Genomic DNA, 25,421 nt, shown 5'->3' with positions numbered 1-25,421 from the left:
GGTAGTATCACTGCAGCTGAACCCGCGCAGAAGTGAACCCCTGATGTGCAGAGCTGCTGGGGAGCCATTAGAATCCACAGGGACTCAGACTGGCCACAGATCAATGCTCTGGGGCCCCATCTATTACTGACATCCAATTATAGCAATGGACGTCCGCTTAGCACTGCTACTAAGTGCTTTAGTCTTTTTATTGACTACCTGTCAGCAGCCTGCACACAGTGGGGCTATTGGCTGATAATCGATCTATCCACATGTCAAGATAACCAGCATGTATTTAAGTGTATAAAGAGTGTGAGGAAGGCGACAGGAACATGGAACACCAACATGTACATGATCTGCCCCTCACTCATTAACTAGGCATTTCCCACCATCCTGCAAGCTTAATTAGAAGGCTAATTTTGTACAACTTTGATTAGTGCTGGCTTGCAATGAAAGTAATTACCCACCACATTAACTAAGAGGGGTAATTGGCTGTAATTGAAAAAAAAGCCTGACAAATGTTGACACAAATGGCCATGATGCTAAGGGACAATACAGTGTGGCAGGGGAGTGGCTATATGTCAGTAAGAAGCCTGTATATAAACTATATAAAGCCTATATATATATATATATATATATAGAGCCTTGCACACTGTTAAACAATCTATGTGTCCCAGTTTATTTCCTGTTGCAGTGTATGCGATTGACATCAGCAGACAGGAAGTAGTCATGGAGCAGTTGCCTAGCAATGCAATTATGTTGAAACGGTGTATAGGATATTAACAGTGCTGGTAGGCGAGCCATGTCACAAACCTTTGCATGTTTACCCTGAAGCTGAATGGCGAGTATTGGAGGCAGCAGGCTGGCTTAATTGATTAATTACAATCATTAAGCTGTTAGAAAGTCACCTCACCTGGTGTGAGGGGTGGAATTCAATGGCTGATTAAAATTAATCAGTCAAAAAGCTGCAGGAAGCCGAGTCCCAGGAGAACACGCGCCGCTGGAGAGGAGATAAATTGAGTTTTATTCACGCTCAAGTCAACAAAGCTGCAACTGCTTCAGTAAACAAACAAACATGGCTGGCTATTCTTTCTTAATTTCAAGGACTTTTATTATTCAAAAATACAGCACAAAAAATACACACAGAAAAGAAAAAAAATGGTTTCCACACGGTGTGCAAACCTCAAAGGAGATCCTCATACAATATTAGTACTCTGATTTCAAAGCTACAGTTTATATTGTTAGTAGTTAATGTGAGCACATAGGGGACAGTAACAGGACCATCGCCCTAACAACTCGATACAGTTTGTCAGCAGGTGAAAGCCTAACTACATTTTACAGGGGCCCATCCTGACAACAAACTCCTTCATGTACAATTCACTTGCTATCACACACACATTAGTGTAAAAGAGAAACGGACAGATGTAGTTTCTTTGTCTGGGCAGGCCCGGGTCTCACTTTCCTTGGTGTTAGAAAATAGGTGTGACAACAAATCTACCGGGAAGTACCAGTGCCAAGATGTTTCTACAACTGTCAGCTCCCCTTAGATCCCAGAATATACACAAAAAAAATGTAGAAGTCACTCACTCATACTAAGGAGCATTCATACTGTACTGTCAAGACCCACACTGACCCTTCTCTTGTTTCAGATAGTTAGATTTGCCAAGCACGGCACGGCAGAGTATCACATATACATACAAACATTGTTTTTATATCATTCAACTGTGTTATGATTAGATAGGGTAACTCCAACAGGATATTTATATATGTAATGTTTGTCGTTTAAAAGCACGTAAAATGTACTTAAAGTTATAAAACTAAACATGAAGTTCTGTTAGGAATATAAAATCCAAGCTTTACGCTATGTGGGATTTGTGAACAGTAGGTGGATTGTGGAAAACCCTAAACTTGACCCAAACAGAAACAATCAATAGGTTCATTGTGTGCTGAATATTATATTGTTTTAGTGACTGTGGGCTATGACGACCACTCGGAGGAAGCTTCTGCACAGCGCATATCGGCGGGCGTGCTGTGGCTCAACTCAACTGGGGCAACAAGGCACAATAGAAGTTATCTGAATCCAGCTGTTAGGGCTGTGCAGAGCGGAACTGAGGGAGGTGTGTAAGGCTGCAATAAAGAATAAAACAAGGCATTTAAAACATAGACTGCCCCATTCAAGTACCCATACTGGTGTTTTAAGTTGAGAAGTTAGGCTTCCAAAATATGTAAGCAAACGATGGAAGAATGGGCATGGTTTCAGATAAGAATAACTGCGAGTTATGGCAACTTGCGCTGACTGACGGACTGAACGAGCGTTTTGATTATCCAGCGCTGAACTGCACAATGAACTCAAACCAAAGTGGCTGTAAAGTGAATGCAGAGCAGTAATATCCAGCATTCTAAGGCTTTTCTCATTTGATCCTCTTTGTGGGCACTTTCTTCATGTCGGCAGGCTTCACTTCCTTCATTATAAAGTCCAATTAATGCTACAGAAGCCGTGAAAGGTTTCACATTGACCACAGAGAGAAGGTTAATCCTGATATCGGCTCCTTGTAATGCAACTGCAAATGAGAATTGCATATGCTGGACATGTGGGGGAGGGGGGGCTGATTATGCAGATAATGAATTAAGACTTGATGCTCGTGTGTGTGTGTGTGTGTGTGTGTGTGTGTGTGTGTGTGTGTGTGTGTGTGTGTGTGTGTGTGTGTGTGTGTGTGTGTGTGGGGGGGGGGGAGGGATACATGTTGCGGTGGTGGCAGGGGTTAGGGCCTATTGACAGTCAAACACAATCAAAGCAGATTGCTCAGTGAAGCCTGTTGTCCAGCTGCCCCTCTTATTCCCCTCCTCTACACTACCTCCTCTAAGATCTCCGGAGGAGGGATGGCGCTCTTTTATTGTTTCTTAAGCTTCGTCAAGAGGCAATAATCCACCCAATCACAAGATGTGGTGGTACCTACCCCTCACCATCAGCTAATCCTGTGTGCCCCTCCCCACCACCCTGGACAATTCAAAACAGCATACTGTTTAACAGAAAATGGCTGTCCTAAATACACTTATTTTTCCTTCTAAAAATTCATCCTTCAATTTCTCTGAAAGGTCAACAATCCTGTTTACCAACGGAATTAAAAATGTCAAAAACTAAAAGATTGCCTGACAAAATGATCTTACTGTTATGGAGTTATTAAAAAGACGATAAATGAACAATACATTTCTCAAACTCCCATTCAGAAACATACACTTATATTCACACACACATACATACAGCTGCAGTTATATACATACGTGCATGCATACAGCTGTACAGAGGGACAATTAGGGGCCTCAATCTGATTTCAACACTAAGTATCTCTACAGCAAGGGCCATCTATATTTAAAAAAAACAAACATGCATTCACTTATGTACAATATAATATGTATATTGACTGTTTTGCTTAAAATCCACACTAATTCATGTTTCAGTGAGAAAGTCCAGGAAGTAAAATTCCTTTCATTTGTTTACGTATTTCTATTTGATAAAAAGTTAATGTGCTCTGTTGTGATTCCAGTAAATCTCAATTTTCTCTCTTCAGCACCACAGCAGAGCCAGGTCTTCATAAGAAGATAAACTCCCGTTTGTAATCAATGTTGAGCTTGAGTCAGTCCACCCCAGCTCTTGCTCCGTCTTCATTGGCTATGTCCCACTCCCTCCTCCGTCCCACTCCCTCCTCCGTCCCCATCCCCTCGCATGGCCCCCCCTGGAGAAGTGGACATGCTAGACGATAGAGCCGTCCCTGTTCTGGGCAGGGATCATGACGGCGATGCCCCCCATGCGGCTGAGGTTGGGGCCTGCCATCCTGGTAGCAGTGGGTGGGGGCAGAGGGACCGAGCTGGGAGGCCTCTCGTACTCATCTGATGGGATCTTGTCGTACTGGGGCTTCAGGGCGTACTCGTGCAGGTTGGAGGGCGACATGGAGCCCAGGGAGGAGCGCTGGCTGCCCACGGTGAAGCTGCGCGCCGTTGAAGCACGACTCTTAGGAGGCGGCACGTCCTCTCTGAAAGGAAAAGACAGCAGTACATTTAGACAACAATGTTTTTCTTTTCTTTTTGAATGACATTACTTTTCATTGTCATTGCACAGAATACTTGTACTGAAACAAACAACTTAATAACCAGCAGTGCAAAAAGCAGTTTCGTGCAAGGTAATGTTGTATTTTTAATGAATGGATTATGTTTGCTTATACAGTATATTTCTAAATGTGTACTTAGATCTGCATGGTAAATACAGCATGGGCAAAGAACTACATTTCCATTGCATTCCTGTTATTCCTCATGGAGCCCGAGCCATTTAGAGTTTAGAGAACATTAATGTGAGAAATGATTCTCTCAGGTGCTATAAACCAAAGGAAGTTTGATGATGGACAGGAATAAAGGGGGGGGGATTTTTGGAACGATTTGCCCAACGGAGGGGAAAACAATGAATACTAAAGAAGTCTGCATGAGTCATTTCAAGATCGAAACATAATTTGACTCGATAAAGGAGGGACAAATAATTGGAGTTGGCCTATGATTGGCTGGGGCGGTGTGCAGTGATTGTAATAGCCTGTCGAGACAGAGTTGAACATCCCAGCACAGCGATGCCCTGGTCTCCCTCTGCCACCACATTAACAACTAATAAGCAGCAATAATCCAGTTAAATGCTCAATCAAACTGAGCCTGAGGGGCTGGAGCTTGTTTAGTCCATAGCTTCGTGTGGTGGTGTTTCAGTGAATGTGTGCGTGTGTGTGTGTGTGTGTGAGACAGGACAGGTCTAATCCTCTTTGTCCTACAGCGCCAGTGTCACATTGTGGACAGATTCAGTCCGTAGCAGAGTGATAGTAAGCCCGGGGGTTGAGCTGAGCCGTGGGCTGGATGGACAGTTGGATGGCGAGGGGGGGTTAGGGTAGGTGGCTCTGGAGGGTTGCCGGGGGGCAGCCAGCAACAGACATTACACAGGATCCACAGAGCAAACAAAGCTTTCAAACTGATTACCACAGCTGTTTATTTGAGGAGGGGTTCAAAAAAGGAAAACGCTGATGGAGAAAAAACATTTTCATGGCTGTTGGAGACGTGTTGTTGCATTAGTGCAAGGGCGAGTGTGTGTGTGTTTGTGTCTGCGTGCATGCGTTCGTTCAAGTTGACTGCGGGTCATACTACATGAAGAGCTGACAGTAATGATCACCAGTAACTTTGGCTGCACTATAGTGGAAATTCAAATTGAAAATATAGTGGATTTTCTCCAATGCAATATATTTATGGATCATAAAAATGTTCTCCTAAATGGTTTTTTAATTAACCTAGTGCAATTTGAATGCAACATAAAGAGACTTGATCTATTAACAAGTGTGTGCTATAAAAGCTGAAACGATATATTGCGTATATTACCAATGGCCTTTTTTGGGCTTGCATTTGATCCAGTATTAAACAACCAAACCCACATTTCTTGTATAACAAAGTCTACACAGTGTTAGAAAATGTACTTCCATCAAAATGGAGCTTCAGGTATCTGTGCGGGGTGTCATTGATGTTTTAGTGAATGTACCTTATCTCATTGCAGATCTCCTTCTCGTACTTCTTCCTGTGACGGGCACGGCAGCAGCAGAAGAGGATGATGGCGATGATGATGAGGAACAGGAGGACAGCAATAATGGCCCCTGCGATGATGCCTGCAGTGTTGGGGGCTGGGTGACAAGGAAGGAAAGGGTTTATGTTTGCTTAATGTCACTAGGGTAGCAATGACTTGATATATGGGTCTGCCTCCTACAAAATAACTAAAATACAGTATACTGCTGCTGATTATCTCCTAAGACAAAGTGCTTCTTTGACCATGTGTTCAGGTGGTTTTAGCATTGAGCAACTATATGCTTAGCCTAATGAGGGAACAGCAGTAGGATTTTACTGAAGTGACTGTTTGTGGGGGAGTAAATATTGAACACAGTTGAGCTTAGGCTGTACACTTGCTAGCACTGATACATGTACCACTGGCACAGTCACAGGAAGAGAGAGGTGTACATTCCGAGCCATATTAGTGGGATGGCTTCATGGTAATAACATGGCAGTCTGTTGATAGGCCCAACACTTTCAACCAGACTTAAATATCGCATCTAGGGCTACATTGATTAGTCAATTGATTTATAAAACATTTGACGGCTCCCACATTTTAATTCTGAGAATTTATAGTTTTTTTCGAAGAATTATATTAAATGTAAACATTTCTGTTTAATAATAAAATGTTTTAGGTTTTTGACTTTTGGATAAATCAAGAGTCTTGATAGAATACTTCTGTACGGCTCAGCTGTGGTTTGCGCTTTCAGGCAGCAAATACTAACATGCAAGACGGTTAAATCGGTAAACATTATACCTGCTAAAGCATGCTGATGATACATTTAGCTCAAAGTACTGCTGCCTATGTGCAGCTTTTTGAGTGCAGCAAACACATTATCCAGCTGACCATCAGACAGCAGAGCAACAGGTTTAAATGTGAAAGTGCATCAAGGTGAAGTTAGCTGGGCACTCACGAGGTGTCACGTTGAGGTACAGTGTGCATTCCTCAGAGCCAACCCTGTTGCTGGCAATGCAGCGGTAGGAGCCAGATGCGCCGGCAGATGCGTTCCTCACGTTAACGGTGCCTCCCACTGGATCTGTGGTGAGGGCAAAGAACCCATCAAAGAATATATATATATATATATATATATATATATATATATACAGTGTTACAAAGAAAGAGGATCTGTGTGCGGAAACTGATTTTCCACTTGTTTGGTAGAACTTACCCAACACGGCGGAGCTGGGCAGCAGCTTGCCGCCGCTGGTCTTGTCCCAGCTGTATTGCAGGGGGTTGGTGCCCTCGTTGGATTTGCACCTCAGCACTATGTCTTTGCCTTCCTGTGTGGGGCCTTCAGCGTAGCACCTGGGCTTGGATGGCTTCACTGTGGAGAGAAAAGGAATGGGGGAAATGATTGAGAGAGGTGAAGGATAAAAATAATAACAACAACCAGGTGGCAGCATTATAAACAGCCCTCCTGAGTACAACCGTGTTTTTTTCAATCTTTCATGTTGTGGGCAAGTTGTGCACGTGTATTGTGTATTCCGAAAGTTCATTTCCTCCCTAGCTCGAAGTAGCAATCATTATCATAATTAGAGCCGTAATCAGAGTAATTGATACAGCTGCTGTCATTACAGGAGCTGTCACTCAGGATAATCATGAGGGAACAAGGGAGCTGTGTGCCATTGGACACACAAACACACGTGCACGTAGCCTTCAGGGTTTAGGATGGAGGCAAAGCTTTCTGTCTTGAAGCCAAACGTGTGCAAACACTCCTTGGCCAGTCAGAGGGCTGGCAGGAGATGAGATGGGGGGGATTCAAAAACAAACAGCGCTTCAAATTAAAACCAGGCCGACTCCAATGAAACCCAGACACACAGTCAGCCAGCCGAGAAAGGGGGAGGGGGAGAAAAGAGAAAGGGACTATGAGAGGTAATGTTTCTCCAAGTCTGTGTTGTGTGTTCGCTGACAGAAGGCTGACATCTTGGTGTGGTAATGGTGGGTCGTGTAACAACAGAACCCTGATGTGGGGCTCCCCACATCTAAACCAGGTGTCATGTGGGTGGGAAGCTTAGCAGGTATAAACTTGAGGATTAACAGTAGACTGAGCACTCAGCGCTCCTGCTAATCTAATAAACACACAGGGGGTCAGGGCGGAGGGGGCAAAACAGAGAGCTGGGGAGAGCAAGAATTAAGCGAGCATTGACGGACAGATGGCGGAGTGATGGGGGCCAAGGCTATGCAGCTCCTAACTCACGGGCCTGCTTTTGCTGCCGCTGTGTTGCACCTACACACACACACACTGTAAATGTCAAGAGAGCTATGACATTTTGAATGCATCTTTTAAAAGGTGAAAGTCAACTCGACTCAACACGTGCGAGGGCTGTAACACACAGCTTCTCTTATTAGGACTGCTGTCCGATGAGCAGATTTATTTTTGTAAAATATGAGGTCAAAGAAGAAGGTGATGAAGGCTGGAGGAGCACAGAGAGATAAAGGGCAGCGCGATACAGCTAACCTGGCTCTGTTATACGAACAATGAATTCAGATTTATGAGTTGCACAAGGCTATCTTGTGGAGGAGATAAGTAGAAAGGGATTGCTAGATTGTGGCATTCATCGCAGTCAAGAGGAGACACACAACTGACAACTGCTAGTTGAATGGTAAAGTGAAGTATAAGCGACTGGTGGGAACTAAAGCCAGGCAGGATGAATGAAAGAGATTGGCTTTTACAGCTTTACAGCGAGATACTGAATGTGATGAGGAATGTCTGACCATCAAGCATGCAGAGCACTATGATTGGCTGCTGAATGCATGGGGGGGTTAGGGTCGAGCAATATATTGATTATAATCGCTGTATTGCGGCATGTTGTATGTGGGTTTTAGCACATGAACATCAAGTATAAATATATCACGTCATTTAAACCGGTGGAATTGCACTTGCTTTTTTTTTGCTTCTCTGGCTGCTCTTTCAAGCGCCTGAAGAGAGGGAAGTGAAGTGCCAAGCCAATTTTTGGTTTCATATTCAGGTCAGAAACGGTAATGGAAGTTGCCAACTCCACTTAGAATAAAATGGTTATATGTATGATACACATATATGATAATTGAAGGGTAATTATTGGTTATATTATATACATTGGTTTGCTTGCATATACTAGGCAGCACGAAAATACTAAAAATGATGATAAAAGTGGCTTCGAGTTAACAAGCAATCAAAAGGACTCAAGTTTCACAATGTTTTTTTAAATAATGCCTGAAACGTTATTTCCCAGAAGAGTTCAATAATCAATCTCATCATTAGAACATTACCAAAGACCATTCTGGCATTAAATTGCCAGTGCGCCCCTGCAGAGTGTTCAGATTCCTTTTCTAGAAAGATCATGCTGGTATGATCATACGCATTAAACATTTAGATACTTTGGTTATTTTAAAGAAAAATTTAAAAAATATTAAGATGCATATCGTTAATAGCTTTACATCTACAAAATAGAAAGAAATATTTATAAGCCATATTACCAGACCTAATGTGAGGTCTAGTCAGTATCAGTTGGAAGGAGTTGAGAGTTGCTGACGTGCAGTGCTGGACTGCAGGTGGGTATTCTCCTCACGTTAGCTTCAATGTCCCGGGGCAACCAGAGGAGAATACACAACAAGGGCTACCCACTGCGCAATACCTGGTCACCAAGTGCACTGCAGGTGGCAGCATGTGTGCATACAGCCGTATTTGTGACAAGCCACAGCAACAAGCAGTGTATAAAGTGAGGTGTGTTTATGTTTGTGCACACATGTGCATGCGTATCTCGGGACCATCCACCTTGTGACAAGATTGACCTGAAGGTAAAATGCAGGGCAGGCAAGATGTCCTTCCCTCTCCTTGTCAATGTTTCTCTGCTAAACCCACCCCTGCCCCTTGGGTCAATAGCTAGAAGGCTGTCAGCTTGTGTAGCCTCGAGCTATCTCTCTCTCTCTCTCTCTCTCTCTCTCTCTCATGCACACACATGCACGCTATGGCTGTTAGCATCAGCATTAAAAATATAATGCAAGTGGGATACGCATTTAAGTCCCTTAGCTGATGCTCTTGGATATGATCGACACATTATTTAAAGCACAAACTACTAAGACAACGAATTCAAGAAACTACAAACATTTTGACTGCAGGAACTGCAAGCAAAGAAATAAACAAAAACTACCACAGAAACTTAAAAAAATTGTGAAATGCCACAAATGTATCAACAATGGATATCACAATATAGCATATAACTGCTTGAGCATGATATTACATTGCAACTGAACAATGATACTTGCAGTCTAGTTTCTTTTTGGATGAGATTTAAAATGAGCAGCTTGCTAACCTCTCTCAGTGGCGAGGAATGCAGAACTGTTGTAGGGAGGAGAAGCCGTCACAGCACATTTCCGAGCATATGTTTGAATCAGCGATGACTTAAGCAATTATTTTTTCCAACTTGCTTCTGGTTGGATCCATTTTTATTTGAAACAGCCTCCCCAAAGGCTTATCAGTGCTTGCCGTGTCAGCTGCGGTCAGAGTTAAATGTCAGATTATCTGTGGTCATTCATCTTAGTGCTTAGTGGAACCACAACACAACTTAAAAGAAGCTCGTCTTTCTGGTTGAGCTAGTTGGTGCAGTGCCTTTTTTGTGCACATGATAACATGTCAACAATATCAGCAGCCATTTTCTGAAGCACGGCCTATCTTTGGAAAGGAGAAACTATTCTGATAACAGTGCTGCGATAACAGCACAATATGCAGCTTATCCCACAACAGAGACTGGTGCAGCGCATGTGGGTTGTTTTTCCCATATGCAAATAGCAGCCTGGTTTCGGGAGGCCATTCACTTTCCACATCATGTAGTCAGTTGACCGACCAGCAAGGCCACTGTGTGCGAGCGTGTGTTTGCCTAAGGAGTGAATCATCCGACTTATACAACTGGGATGTGTCACCCGTCTCACCCTGTGCAATGAAAAGACAGCCGACTGCATAGATTCCATTTCTGAGGTTTGTTCCCATTTTTTAAAAGACGGGATTACTTACACTTTGAAAATGATTTGTGATGTTCAAGATTATTTGTTTAATTACCTTTTCCTGTACTGTTACCATTTCCAAATGAACAATAAATATGTAAACATCCCTGAAAACAGTAATTGTTTTCGGGGTTAATATCATAGAATAAATCTTATATTAAATTCTTATATTTGCAAGCCAACAACAATAATTGAATTCAATTCAAATGGGAGCTTTTGTTAAATAAAAAAGCAAAACACTAACTGCAATAATGGAGACTAAGACTTAATAGAAATAGAGGAATACATTATAAATCCTGTCCGTAACATAGTGAAAAGATGAATATGGATTATCATGTTACACATAATTACAGAGCATCTAGGCTAAATATAGAACTGTATCACAAAGGGGGCGATGCTCTACAGCCTACAGGAAGGTCGTGCACATTTTAGAAGGGATTACATCAAAACAGCCAAGGAGGGCAAAGGCCGTGTGATTTGGTGCGTTTCCTCTGTGTAGAGAGAAGAGTTCACCCTGTGAGACACAAAGACTGGCAGCCTAACACCAGAGTGTGCGGAGAGGTTGCTTCCACTCACCCATGACGATCAGCAGCATCCTCCGGCTGCGGATACCCGGAGCCTTCTTCACCTTACACTGGTAGGTTCCCGAGTCCACCGACTTTAACCCCGTCAGGTTGATGGAGGCATCGCCGTTCTTAGGGTCGGCAGAGTTGAAGTGGACTCGACCCTTCATTTGGGCAAAGTAGTCGTCGTAGGACCGGTCACCGGCGTACAGGATCACCTGGAAAGAAAGAGAGTGCAGGAAAAGACTGACAATCTTAACATACTTAAGAGTGATGTACTGCTGTGCCTGTGCATGAAAACACATTCTAGTCAAATATAAAACAAAAGGCCTTGGAGCAGCTTCCTGAAAGTTAAGGACTTGCTCACTGAACCAGTCAAAATGTATTTAAGAGAGAAAGCCCCTTCCCTTTATCTCCGCGGTGCCCTTCAGCAATATGTGCTGCTCTGCCCTTTCTGTGCCAACAAGAATGAAGGTGGAACAAACAAAGCAACCGCTTTGGAGCCAAGTCAACACCTGCTGTGTCAACAAAGAGAAGTAGCCCCTAATTCTGTAATTCTTTTGTTTACTTTTAAATCCCTAAATGGCATGACCCCACCATACCTTGCTGTGTTCTACAGCATTACACGCCGAACCGCCCTCTCAGGTCAGCGGACCAACTGCTCCTGAATGTGCCTACAACCAGGTCAAAGCTCAGAGGGGACCGTTGCTTCTCTGTAGCGGCTCCCAAACTGTGGAACGCTCTGCCCCTGGAAATCAGACAGGCCTCCACACTGCCTGCTTTTAAATCGCTTCTTAAAACCCACCTCTTCTCCTTAGCGTTTTAACATATCTTTTAGAGTGTTGCTTTTTTTTTGCATTTAAATTGTTTTTTGTTTTTACTTGTACTTGTTTTATGGTGTGTGAGCTGAGCTGTGTTATCTATTTGCCTGTACAGCACTTTGGACTGGAGGTTTAAAGTACTTTATAAATAAAGTTGTATTGTATTGTAGCCCCCCACCCCCAATCCCACAGTCTGGGTATTAAGATCGGCAAGGAAATGCCTACAAATAAAGGCCAGGTGGAGCGAAAGAGAATGTTCCTAGCTGGGGTGATGGAGGAGGGGGAAACTAAAACACAAGGAGGGTAAAAGAAAAGCAAACGACAATGAAAAGAGATCTCATTCTCTTTCATAGACACTGGCATATTCTTCCACATTTCCATGGAGACAGTCATCAACAGGCTTTTCTGTGCCACGATCAATGCCAGGCATACGCACAGCAGCAATACCCCTGAGTGGAGAGGAGCGGAGAGGAACAACTAAACATGGCAGAGGAGAGAAAGAATAATGAACCCATCAGAGGAGGCAGAACATTTAAAGGAAGCACGAGAGGAGCAAAACAAAAAAGGGAAACAGACTCATGGATTTTCTGGTGTGATTACAGCAAGTTGCCTCTCTGCAACATTTCCAACTTGAAGCCTAGTTCCTGTAGCTCGAAGGCAAGAGTGCTCACAATGGCCGCCATGTTCATCTTGTCCATATTAGCCATGTAAACAGGTAATGTAGTTAAAATTCCACCTGGCTCTCCGGGGAGGGAAACGTATCCTTCTAGCTCCACGGGGGATCAGAACATCGGCAGCAATAACAGCAATATGAGACCACGGAGAAGAGGAAATTAAATTGCCCCAAGCTCAGCCAGACAAGAAGTCTCACTTGAGCTCCACCACTTCACAGGCACGCAGATGGTAGTGCTTATACACATGCACACCTCTAGCTAAACAAATCTGAACTGCATAATAACCTTGAGAATCATGATCCAATGAAAAAGAAAAATCCCATAAAGAGCCCGGGGAATGAAAATGAAAAGGGCAAATGACTAGACAAGCTGGCAGGGGGCTGGGGAGGACAGAAGAGCACCACTGTGTGTGCGATGCCTTTCATAACAGGTAGGACATTCAATGATACAATCACCACCTGGCCATTCTCAGCGGATGGATCATGCTGCAGAGGTAACAGGCGTAGTTTCATCAGACACATGTACCAGTGAGGTCATCGTCATGTGATGCTCGCGCAGGAAAGAGGTGCAGATCAGTTGAGAGCTGCGTTACATGTGTACTCTAAACAACCTGCAAAGCTCCGGGAGCGCAGCCTCGTGTCTCTGTGTTCCCGCTGAGGCTTTTAACTGGGACGACTCGAAGTGCTGCTTTCACATGAACAGCTCTGCTCCAAACGGCTTCACGAGTTATGACAGAATTACTACCTGAACATTTGTCCCATGTCCTTCAGCATTAGGGCGCTAGAGATCGGCATTCACAATCATCACTGATATACACACAAACAACAACTTTGTAAACATGCACAAATTCCTGTCGCAATAAGTTCAGTAAAAACAGAAGGCTCTGCTGCCCTGCCTAAGCACAAAGGAGACGGTTTGTGTGATGGAGGATAAAGCTATGTGTTTCCAATGTTTTCCACCGAGCAAATTCCTCTCCTATTCAAACCATTCAGATTTAGTTTTCATAATCGTTTCCCTCATTGTGGCGAGCACTCAGGGTACACCCTCCTTTCAGTTCATCTGTGGCCAAGCACTGGGAGCCAAATGCAAATGACTGTTACTGTAGGCATGCCTGGCATCTCTCATTTAAGCCCAACAAAGCAACACATTAACTACGCATCACCACCCGGACCCTGATGACATGTGGGATACGTCAGATGAAGGAGATTGAATGCTGTGGCATTGCTTCTCATTGCATCAATGCAACACCACCCACCCAACCTACCAGCTTGCAAAACCAGGCCTCAAGTTCCCAGTGGTATGAGCATCTCCTGATCCTGTTAAGTAGCTTCGCATCTTAATGTTTGATCCGATAGTTGGTGTTCCTTTAAGAGCAGCCTGAATCCCGAGCCATGTGAGCAGAGGTTCACCATGGTCTCTGAACATCTGGGAGCCTCCGGCTATAAAGTTTACACTTCATTCTCATCTCCTTGACTGACCTAGTAGCACAGGTCCTTGCAGATCTTCCTAATCCTATTTAACATTGTCACATATATTAAAGCAGACCCTTGGAACTAATGTTCCGCTAATTACAAAGAGTTTAAAGTGTTCATGACAGCATATTTAGCGTGTGTGAATATAGCGAGGAAAATATGACAGGTCAAGGAGAACTAATGCGTTCAGAGAGAGATGTCTGGACTGTTTACATTCCTGCAAAGGTTTGGCAATATTGATTGGAGTGCAGAGAAGAATGCAGCAGAATGGCACGTAATAAAGAAAATAAACTGTGGAACCAGATGCAGTTAGGTAACATTTGATATATTTCTACAGCTGCATTCACGTTAGGGGGATGGGGCGCGAAAGGGGACCCAGCCTCACTTCAGGACATTTACACCACCAGGGTCACCAGGAGAGCACACAACATCATCAGGGACAGTACACACCCCCAGCACAGACTCTTTACTCTCCTGCCATCAGGCAGGCGCTACAGGAGTCTGAAATCCAGGACCACGAGACTGACAAACAGTTTCTACCCACAGGCCATCAGGCTGATGAACCCCCCCCCCACAAACACACACACACACACATTGAACTGTGAGTGCTACACAGACACACTCACGATGTGCACTACCTACGTTGTCTGCAGTGCAATATGTTATACACTGTGAACTATGTGCAATACAACTATTTATATACTATTTAAATATCTTTTAAACTGCTGCTACCTATGTGCCAAACTTATTTGTTTCCAAGTATTTCTTTCTTTTTATATTCCTGTATTTTACTGGACTAGCAAAGTAAGATTTTCATTGTACGGTGTAACTGTCTGTTTACTTAAATATCTTCAATCTTGAACAATGAAAAAATAATAAAATGTATAAAGCACTGAAATCAATATCTCTTCCTGAAAGCGAATTACATATTGAGAAAAAAAAAATATTGATACTGTTTAACTGCAGCTGCCTTTTCTCCATTGCTCTAGTAAATGATTAACAGTAAAAACTAAGTAGGTCAAGAACAAATAGATGGAGCAATTGGAGTCTCAGATAATAGCTCAAGAGCAGACGCCGGGGTACAGAGGTCTGTCACTGGACACTGGACAGTGATGATAGTGGATGGATGACAGAGACAGGGAAACCTAATGATGAGCCTGTGACCTATTTCTAACATTCAAGCCCAAAAAAACTTAAAGCCACGGGAAACAGGGAAAAATGAGAGTGGAGGATAGGGATGAGAAGGCTTTGTGACAGGTGGGGGGTGGGGGAGTAGTGAGCCAGGGGAGAGGATCACACTGCTGGAACGTTAGCAAGGATCCGTCTCTATGGCTGTGGAAGCCCTGAGGGCATGTGGAGGTCCTACAGAGATGTGTAGTCCTCCCTTCCATCGCTGAGGGGCATGCTGGAAAGGAAGGAAAGACACTGCCTGGGATAAAAAGAGCTCCATTGCTCCTACTATGCATCTGTGAGAACACCGCAGACAACAAATGCTCAATAGTAGTGCACGTGGCTCAAATTGCATTTCACCTCCTGCACAACATACCAAACCACACCAGGGTTAGTGTGAAACCAAACAGACTGCAGACAAATTGGGGACTTTTAAAGTCTAAAGGAAAAAAATAATCTGGTTTCTGTTTTTTTAGGAGGAAATATTTTCTAAAGCTGCGTACGGAATTTAGCTTGGAAAAGATCCCATCCGCTACCTAGCTAAACAAATATTGGCTCGACACCGCTTGTCCAATACCAATACCGTCTTTTCCCCACCCTTTATCAACTAAGCCATTATATATTGAATGGTTTTACTTCACTTAAACTAGCGATCTAAGAAAACCCAATGCTCATACTGTAAAGTCAATATTGTACTCCAGTAAAGGAAACAGAACTTGACACTGCTGCTGATTTTCTTTATTTAAACCTTATCACAGATCTTTTAGCAGCATTTTGGATTGGTCAGCACTAGTGTTGCACGGTGTACCGATACTTGAAAGGTACCGCGATACCCTGCCGTTAAAAACGGTACGGTTCCACCGTTTCTTTAGTATCGGTACTTTAAGAATGACGGGGAAAAGTACTCCTGTGAAAAAGCGCCGTTTTAATAAGAGCCGTGTGTGTTCAGCGCTCTGCTTCCACTCCCTGCACTGCAGCCCCGCTCCTCTCAAGCACGCTCTAAGTCCCTCCCCTCTCTCTCGTGCACGCGGCCACGCGCTAGCTGCCAGTGAGAAAACAAGAAGCATGGCCGCTGCGCCTCGGCTTGTTGACAAAAAAGACGCCAGAAGTCTGTGAACGGGCCGTTCAGGTGTTCAGAGCAGAGCTCCCTGTCGGAGCAGCAGAGCGTGATGTGCACTGAAAAGTGTTTCTGTCGCAATATTATCGTTGAGCAAACGTAACTAGCAAACTAGCATCACTATCTGCTAACGTTAGCTTTAGCCTTCGTTTTCTATTCGTTTTTTTCATAGGCTATAAACGGAGGTGGTATAAGTATATATCTTGTACTTGAGTAAAAGTAGAAGTACCCAGGTCTTGTACTTGAGTTAAAGTAGAAGTACCAGAATGTAGGAACAATCCTGCAATCAAAATGTTCCTCAAATAAAAGTACAAAAGTATTATCATCAAAATATAGTTAAAGTAGTGACAGTAAAATTAGAAGTACTCAGGTCTTGTACTAGAAGCACCAGAGTGTAGGAATACTCTGTTACAGTAAAAGTACTGCATTCAAAATGTTCCTCAAGTAAAAGTATTAAAGTAGCGACAGTAAAAGTAGTCATGGTGCAGATTGGTCCATTTCAGAATAATATATATGATATGTTTATAATGATTGATCATGAAAGTGTTCTCAAAGCTGGTGAAGGTGCAGCTAGTCTGAATGACTTTGTAGACTGCAGGGTAGCTGATGAAGGTGCAGCTAGTCTGAAGTACTTTGTAGACTGCAGGGTAGCTGGTGGAGGTGCAGCTAGTCTGAAGTACTTTGTAGACTGCAGGGTAGCTGGTGAAGGTGCAGCTAGTTTGAAGTACTTTGTAGACTGCAGGGTAGCTGGTGGAGGTGCAGCTAGTTTGAAGTACTTTGGAGACTGCAGGGTAGCTGGTGGATTTACTCCAGGTGGAACTAAAGTCTGATTCAACACTTGATTAGATTTCACATCATTCATCTGTGAAGTAACAAAAAGGGATTAAATACATGTAGTGGAGGAAAGTACACCATGTACCTCTGAACTGTAGTGGAGTAGAAGTACACCATGTACCTCTGAACTGTTGTGCAGTAGAAGTACACCATTATTTCTGAACTGTAGTGGATTAGAAGTACAAAGTAGCAAAATAAACATTGAAATACTTAAATAAAGTACAAGTATCTCAAAATTGTACCCAAGTAGTACTTGAGTTTATGAACTTAGTTACTTTACACCAGTGGCTATACAGATAGAAAGACTAAGCCTTGCACAGAGGCATGAAAATACATTTTCAAAATGCTCAACAGTGCTGCCAGAATGATAAACTGACTGCTACACAATTAAAATAAATGCTTTTATATATATTTATATTAGATGTGACTCTTTGGCGTTTCTGTTATTATTAACCTGCTGCTTTAGTTGTTCTGACTGCTAAAATCATCTGTTATTCCTAATTTTAAAGCCGATATTCCGTGTTTCCCTTTTTTTAAGAAAAGTATCGAAAAAGAATCGGAATCGCAATTCTTGACTTGGTATCGAAACCAAAATGTTGGTATCGTGACAACACTAGTCAGCACCACTCAAACAATCACAAGGAAATGTAAAGTGCAACAGTTTGCAAGATTTAATCTGTGTTTTGAAAGATAAAGAAATTATAATTCCAATGAAAAGTAATGGATGCTCCTATGCCCACACCCTGATATACGATCTAGTGATCCTTAACTTTCATGTGTTGTCTTTGAAATAACATTTTATTATCAATGTTTTAGGAGAACATCCACACATACCACTTTGTCTTCCTTCTGGTTGTCATTGGAGATCAAGCTCCATTCAATATCCAGCGGTCCAGAATCAACAGCGTCCAGATTGAACTGGCAGTCCAGCTTCACACTCTGACCGCTGGCTTTCTCTATCGATGTTGGCCCCGAGGATGTTATCTCCACACCAGACGCCAAACCTGGACACACAAAAAGACAAATCAATGCCTTGCAACATGCATCAACAATAAAACAACTGGCATAGCAAACCAGTAAAACAGAGCTTTCTCGCACTGTTATCAAATTGAGTAGCGAATTGTCAGCCACAAGGTATCATCACCCTCAAGCATACCCAGTTCTTTCGTCTATTTTACTTCAAATGCTGTAAACATCATTTTAAAAAAATGAACATCATGCTGTATTTAAGACGACTTGAAATTAACGCTTAAAACCATAAATGAATTATGAAAATGTTTACTGATGTAATAAATCAAAGGAGAAGTTTTTTCATAGACTTCGACACAATCTGATTGTTAGTGGTGACTTGCGTTACGGAGACATATTCTGTCAGCAGTGAAAGGTTTTGATGCTGGGAATGTGTCACTATAAATAAATATGGCTACAACTCATCTGAGAAGTAACTCTTAAAATATGCATAATGTAAATCACAAGGTAAAAAGAAGAAACTATCAATAGATGACAAGAGCTTAGCCGTAGCAAGGGTGATAATAATGATACAAAAATTAAACTGTAACCCAGGGGTACTCAAACTTTTTTATTAAAAAGGTCCACTTGTGAATTTTATACAAGGTCACTGGTCTGGATCAATGCCAGCAAAGTATTTTTTTTTTTTTTTTATATAAATGGGACACAGGGTTCGGTCCGGATTGATTTGCAGTTCGGTCCGGAGTTTGAGAAGCCCTGCTGTAACCCATCACCAAACTGGAGCAGACTTAAGCATTTATTCTTAGAACGAATAAACATCATCTCCTGGTGACATGAACTGGGTTAAGATTCTCCATTCAATAAGAGATTTTTAAGCCGCAGCATGGAACACAGTCCATAGAGAATGGAGATGTCACATGCTGCCTCGACTCATTAAATCCTTCTGACAGCCTGCCACCTTCCAGTCAGCGAGTGGGGGAGCACAGCTTAAACAAATATATAAATATATGAAATCAACACAATATGTTGATGCCAAAAACACATGTGTGTCACAAATACTTATCACGTCCTCCAAATGACACCAAACATGTGTAACTACACATTTTCTTCTGATAATAGGAGAAATGTTCACGCCACCTTAAACGGAGCGTTTTCTTAGCTTCATCTGCATCTCATTACACTGCTTTCACAGTAACCCACAGATGGCGCTGAATCGGAGATAATTGGTGGAACTGGATCCAAACCGAGGAACTGTAAAACATTTTGTTAACCTTTCTTTTTCCTTCCTGGGAAGGTTTAATTTCACCTCAAACAAACAAACAGGAGTCCCCGCATCTACACAACCACAAAAGGATCTAAGAGCGTTGTGAAATGTGTTGTACGGAAGATAATTTGTACTAAGGCTTTTAATTGGCCTTCACATCTGTCTTCCAACCCAGCCAACTGCTCTCAATCAAATGTACGAACAGTATAAGAGAGGTTAAGGTGACAAGTATGCGGCTCCACAACAAAGAGGAAGTTGCTAGCTGAATGTTCTAGATTGTGGCCCCTTAGGGTAAGGAGGGTGTGAGCAACAGGTTGAGGTCCATGCCGCATCAAATGTCCATCAGCTTATTCAGCCTCAAACCTCTTTTACCTCTGGGCTGTGGCATCAACTGTATGAAAATACACCACAAAGGTTTCGGCACATATAGAGACTAGAGAGTGACAGTCGCAGTCACACCCACCATTGTTGAAGCCTGTAAGCACTAGATGTGGTTGCACAGCACTAGCATAGTTGTATTCCCTATCTGTCGGTGTTGCAGCTGGTTGTTTCAGCCCACCGCTTTTGACAGATGCCATTGATGGGAGTTATCCATCGCCTTCAGCAGAAGCAAGAGAAAAACAGGGAGCAATATAGAGAGAACCGAGATATGTGTCTATCACTGTCAAAGCAGATATACAGCTTGGCATCTGCATGATGGAAAGCTGTGTCAATTCATCAAGCCCTAACATAGGACGGGGGCATTTCTCAAAGTTGCTTAGAAAGGGGAGAAAATGGCATTCTGTGAGAAATGGAAAGTATTCAGCTGGAACAGAGGGACTGGTTTCTCTGACGAGCAATAAAGGATAGTGTTTGATGTAGCTGTTAAATCAATGACAGACCTCTGAGGCCTTAGAAGGCATTTGCTGAATTACAGTTCAGCCAGAGGCCTCTTCCATTCAGCGCTACACAAATGGGAAAAAAGTGCCATTTCAGGAGATCATCGCTGCCACTGGCAAACGGCTTATAAACTTGCCAGTGTCGTGGTTCAGGTGACAGCAGTGCCAAGGCAAATATACAAACCCACCAAGAGTGGAACCCAAAGGTTAATTCCACATAAACAGGGAACTATAAACCTATTTAATCCAGCTGCTGCTCATTTAAAGTTGTGGAGAGGAACTGTGGTGAATGCAAATGAGATGATAGTGTAGCTTTATTTAAAGCCAAAGTTCATCTGAAATGATAGCAAGGCAGATGTTCAAGCCATGAAAATAAACACCTATTTTTACTGAGTGATGAGTCCTCCAGCTGTAAACTTAAATGTTTTGCCAAAGTTTGAACAGTTTGTTATTTAAGAGACATGTTTTACTTTTGGCCCCATCTCTATTCACTTGTTTGGTCCTATCTTGTTTAAGTCACACTCTTAATATATAAATCCTGTACAGGTTTTTTTTTTTTACTTTAACAATGACTGTTACCTATTAAGCTTATTTAATTTTGAAGAGAAATATTGAAGGTGTGTTACAAATGAGCAAAAACATCAAACTATACAAAAAGGATCCTAAAGAAAAAGGGGCACATGTTTACACTTTGTGCACAATCACTACAACTGAGAGACAAGCTTAGTCAAAATAATCATTTTAATTAAATGCCAATAAAATGAGGTCTGTAAACGGGACACGAAGAAGAGAATTGAGTCACGGTGAAGATTATGCGACCAGGTAAGCCCACTTGGCTGCCATCGACACAAAGGTGTCACATTAGTTATACGAGAAAAGGAAGTTTGGCAGACGACTATGTTCTCATAGGACCCCATAACTCAAAGCAGAAAGATGATTCGGAAATTGGTTCTAGGGCCTTAATATTCACCAATCTTTTCATGACCAATTAAAAATAATAGCCGTAATTAAAAACATACCTGACCCGCTAGCCCGCTGCCCCTAGCTTCTCACGGCCAACAACAAAATAACCCTGTAACCTGTAAAAGTCAGCTCAGTGTTAATCAGTGACTGTGACTCGGAACAGAAATGATCTTACTGACCTCAAAGTCTCTGCTACGGTGAGATTGTGCTCCATATAATTACTGGCTTGTATAGGGTGACTGTCAGTCTATATTTGGAGTAATGCCACCACAGCTAAAGTGAACTGGCCTTGTTGCTTCAAGGTAATATAATCGACTGATAAGAGACCATCATTACAGTACAAAGAAAACGATGAGAAATAGACCGTTGATAAATGCAGTCAAGCATGGACAGCAGACACATGCACAACTTCCTTGAGCTCAGTGTTTACTGTAGTAAGAATGTGTGCCACTGTATGTGTCTGTGTGTGTGTCAACGTAGTGGGAAAGCCGAGCAGTGGGGGAGGGCACGCTGGCTAATTAAAAAGTCTCTCTTAATAACAATTCATGGCATGGTCTCTTTCCCTCCAGTCTCCCCCACACAGTCTGACACAGCACATCCCAGCATGGTTACTGGGACACTGGGAATGAACAAGCGGAATTTAGGGTGTCAGCGTGCTCCACCCAATACCCCCACTGCCATTCACTCACTCAACCCCCCACCCCTCCGTGCCTGCCTGTCCTCCTCTTCTCCAACACACCCATGATTGTGGATTGCCAGTCCCCCAAGGCCTACGATTCTCTCCGGTCCCGCTGATTGTAACCCCGCAGCCCACCCCCTCTACCTTTGTCGGCATACAATGGGGAGAGAATCCTGTCTCCTGGCAACCAATCCCTCTGAGAAGGTTGCCGGGGCGCTTGAGAGACCGAATGAGAGAGAAAGGTAGGTAGACAGAGAGGGAGAGAGAGGGCAAGTAGGTGGAGACAAAGGAGACAGTTGTGAAAAGGGAATTTAAAGTTACCTCAGTATTAATGAGCGTTTGTGGAAGTCAGCTCAAACCTGTTTTAGTGAGGCATCTTTATTAACAGGAACATTACAAACAAGCATAGCTTCGATAATTGAAATGAGATGAAAATAAATCATGACAACTTGTTAATGTGTGGCCACTGGCTTTCCTTTCTTTGCTTTTCTCATTAAATAATGTCTTTCAGTATTTTTTGAGGGTGGTCAGAATATATATATTTTTTATTTGCCTTAAAATAAAATATGCCATGGCATCCTTTACCTCATTATTTTCTCTCGTTTTTTTGGAAGTACACAATTGGGCCTGTATGGACTCCAATTGTGTGTGCAGTTGCAACATAAACGTTATTTTGTATTAGTGTTTAGTACCTGGAACATTTGGAGGTTGGAAGTAGGAAATATCAACTGGAAGGCATAAATTACATAGATGATAGAGAGGTTACTGATACTAATATATGTGCAATTAGCTAATAGCTTAGTTTCTCCATGACATGTAAATGGATACTATTTATGCAAGTGTGTAAAAAGTCTAGGCAGATATGATTAAGTGCTAGCAGTAGCTTCAGGAGACAGAATTAAACCCTGAAACAAGGAAACACTAACAAGCTAACCTCCACTGACCCTTATGCTAGCCAGCTGAAGACCCTCTGAGCTTTGTCAGGGGCCGCAGCAGATCATAAGCCTCTTTCTCCTCAACCCTTTGACCTTACAGAGCATCCTTTGGAGTAAAGTCTGAAAAGCAAAGTCTTACCGTGGGGAGATAAAGGCAGCAGCTATTTCAGGCTCACAACATAACAACAACTGCAACAAGAAAAGGCTTGGCTCGGTGAAAGAGGTGAGTGATGTTGCGCTGGGATTTACTTCCGTTTACCTTCTTCAAGGTGGGCTCTCTGAAGTTCCACTACACGAGCATGTGGTCTCATGTTAGCCTCAGTGGCAGTGAAAGAAGTGCTTTAGTATTGCAGTAAAACAGCTAATAAAAAAAGAAATTAACATATTTTTCTCATATAAACAATGGCAGTGAAAATATTTTCAGTTTAGTGCTTCTTGAAAAACAACCCACCACCCACAGCTAACAATCTTGAAAACAATGTGTTGTTTTCAAATAAACGAGGCAATATATCACTAATTAGAATAAAAAACAACAGTGACAGAGCTTTTAAAAAGTGTTGCACATTTTCCTGGACGGACTACTGATGGGTTGAATATTGGTAATTGTTTTTAGTGAAACTGCAACCTGGGGGAATTAAAACAGCACAGACACTCTGCCCATCATAACACAGTCAAGCCTGTCCCCAGTGACCACACCAAAGAACATCAATTACTTCGGGAACAGCAGAGGATAACTTTATAACTTTGCTGCCCAAAGAGAAGGATCTGAACACTCGCTCCAGTGCCCCCGCTGGAACTATTCAATTTGAAGCACTGTGGGTGCCCCGAGAGCTAGTGCATCCGTGGTTTATTTAGTGTTGCAGAGGGCTGGGACACTTGAACCACACCGGTTGTGCTGCAATGCAGCCTGAAAGCTCCCCTTGCCACACAGAGCTGCCATCAATTCCCCGTGCAGATGACCTAAGGCTGTTTTGACATAATTGAACATTAAATGTTGAAGGGGTGAGGAATGACAGGCCCTTTACTAGACTGCCTGAGCATTCGACAGCTTTTCTCTGAGCCTATGCCTGGGGAGTGTGGCACCCCTGCTGTGAATGTCCACAGCAACCAATCATTCAAAAAGGTTGTTTTGTCAATTCAATCAAAAATGTTTCTACAATTAGGACATCTATATGTGTTTATGAATATAACATTCTTCTTAATAGTACATTCCAAATGTGGAATATGGTGTTAAGAATTACATGTTTTCTTTACAAGGAAAATATACTTTTTGAACAATTTAAAATGTAAAAATAAACCAAATAAAAACCCATAATAGATAAACGTGAAGGTGAGTTATTGATTATTGTGCAGGATAAGGCTCATAGTACATTCATATTAATAAGAAAATAAAAACAAGTGATATTCGTGTGCATTCAAATTAGATTTCTAATCCGACCGATCAGGTTGGTAAAAGCTGATGTTTCAATTGATAGAAAAAAGGAAGTACAGAAAGGAAGAACAGAGAGAGGAAATACAAATACACAATAGCTTGTTCCTAATGGTCTGGTTAATCAAAAAGGTGTTCATCATCACAGGGACTGTCAAGATATGGCGTTGAGATTGCACTCTGTATTTATAGAAAGCAGTAGGGATTTGACAAGATGCAGGTCGGTGCATTTAATCAGAAGCTGCTCATCTAACCTCTCTGCCACCATCAATTGCTCTAAAGCTAGGCACAAACCATTACAAGCAGCACTGGCCAAATATACATCCCTTCCCCCATCTCTGTGAGAGGAGGCCCATTTATATAAAGAACCCTGAAGAGTCAGATAAGACCCCCCAGTGTCCCTGAGACCTGTGGAAACACACAGTCACACATACAAAAGGCCTGTGTCCCTCAGGATTTGTTGAAGCCCAGGGACAGTGAGATATGGACAATGCTGGGGGGGGGGGGGGCTGGCACTCCAAAAAGCTGATAGGCGAGTCGCCAGTCCAAGGAGCTTGCAGATAGCTCGCTGATAACACCCACATGGGGAACAGCTGCAAGTGTGCCAATATAGTCATGTGAGGAGGAAATGAAACCAGAAAAGAGACGAAGGGACATCAAGGTGCTGAATACGAGGCGTTTCAGTGATACAATGGAATGCATTGTTTATTTGTCTGTCTGTATAAGTGGGTGTCACACCAAGGAGATACAAACAGCTGGAGTGTTTTCTTCTTCAGTCAGAGATGCCAGAGAATTAATTACAAAATCATGTCCTCCTCACTACACAGGGGGAACAAACCCAAAACAATTCACTGCAAGCCATCAGGGAATGTGCGAAAGCCGTATGCATGACTTGGGAAATGGTGCAAAACTGAAAAAGGCCTCACAAACACAACATGCTCCGTTTCTGTTGCCACTTCATCCTCATTACAGGTCAAGAGGGCTGGTTGCTCAGGAGGTTTTAAATCAATCATCAGCCTCTGATTATTGGAGAAGGCGTGCGCCAAAGAGACAGCACAGAGGTATTTGTTGGCT

At 42.7% G+C, this 25,421-nt stretch overlaps 1 protein-coding gene across 1 annotated transcript in view; it reads right to left on the bottom strand.

The window, feature by feature from the left end:
- Positions 1 to 1,050: 1,050 nt before the first annotated feature.
- The window catches only part of cxadr (CXADR Ig-like cell adhesion molecule), a 39,512-nt gene continuing 15,141 nt past the window's right edge, over positions 1,051 to 25,421 (bottom strand). Inside the window, exons 2-7 of the mRNA XM_034099220.2 lie at positions 18,065 to 18,234; positions 11,156 to 11,360; positions 6,768 to 6,923; positions 6,513 to 6,635; positions 5,537 to 5,675; positions 1,051 to 4,010 (exon numbers count right to left, since the gene is read on the bottom strand). Coding sequence (XP_033955111.1) covers positions 3,731 to 4,010; positions 5,537 to 5,675; positions 6,513 to 6,635; positions 6,768 to 6,923; positions 11,156 to 11,360; positions 18,065 to 18,234 — 1,073 coding nt within the window. The 3' untranslated portion in view covers positions 1,051 to 3,730. The remainder of the gene's footprint in view (positions 4,011 to 5,536; positions 5,676 to 6,512; positions 6,636 to 6,767; positions 6,924 to 11,155; positions 11,361 to 18,064; positions 18,235 to 25,421) is intronic.

The sequence above is a fragment of the Pseudochaenichthys georgianus genome, chromosome 14 (assembly GCF_902827115.2).
Source record: "Pseudochaenichthys georgianus chromosome 14, fPseGeo1.2, whole genome shotgun sequence".
NCBI classification, from domain to species: Eukaryota; Metazoa; Chordata; class Actinopteri; order Perciformes; family Channichthyidae; genus Pseudochaenichthys; species Pseudochaenichthys georgianus.
This window is presented reverse-complemented; position numbering and strand designations above follow the sequence as displayed.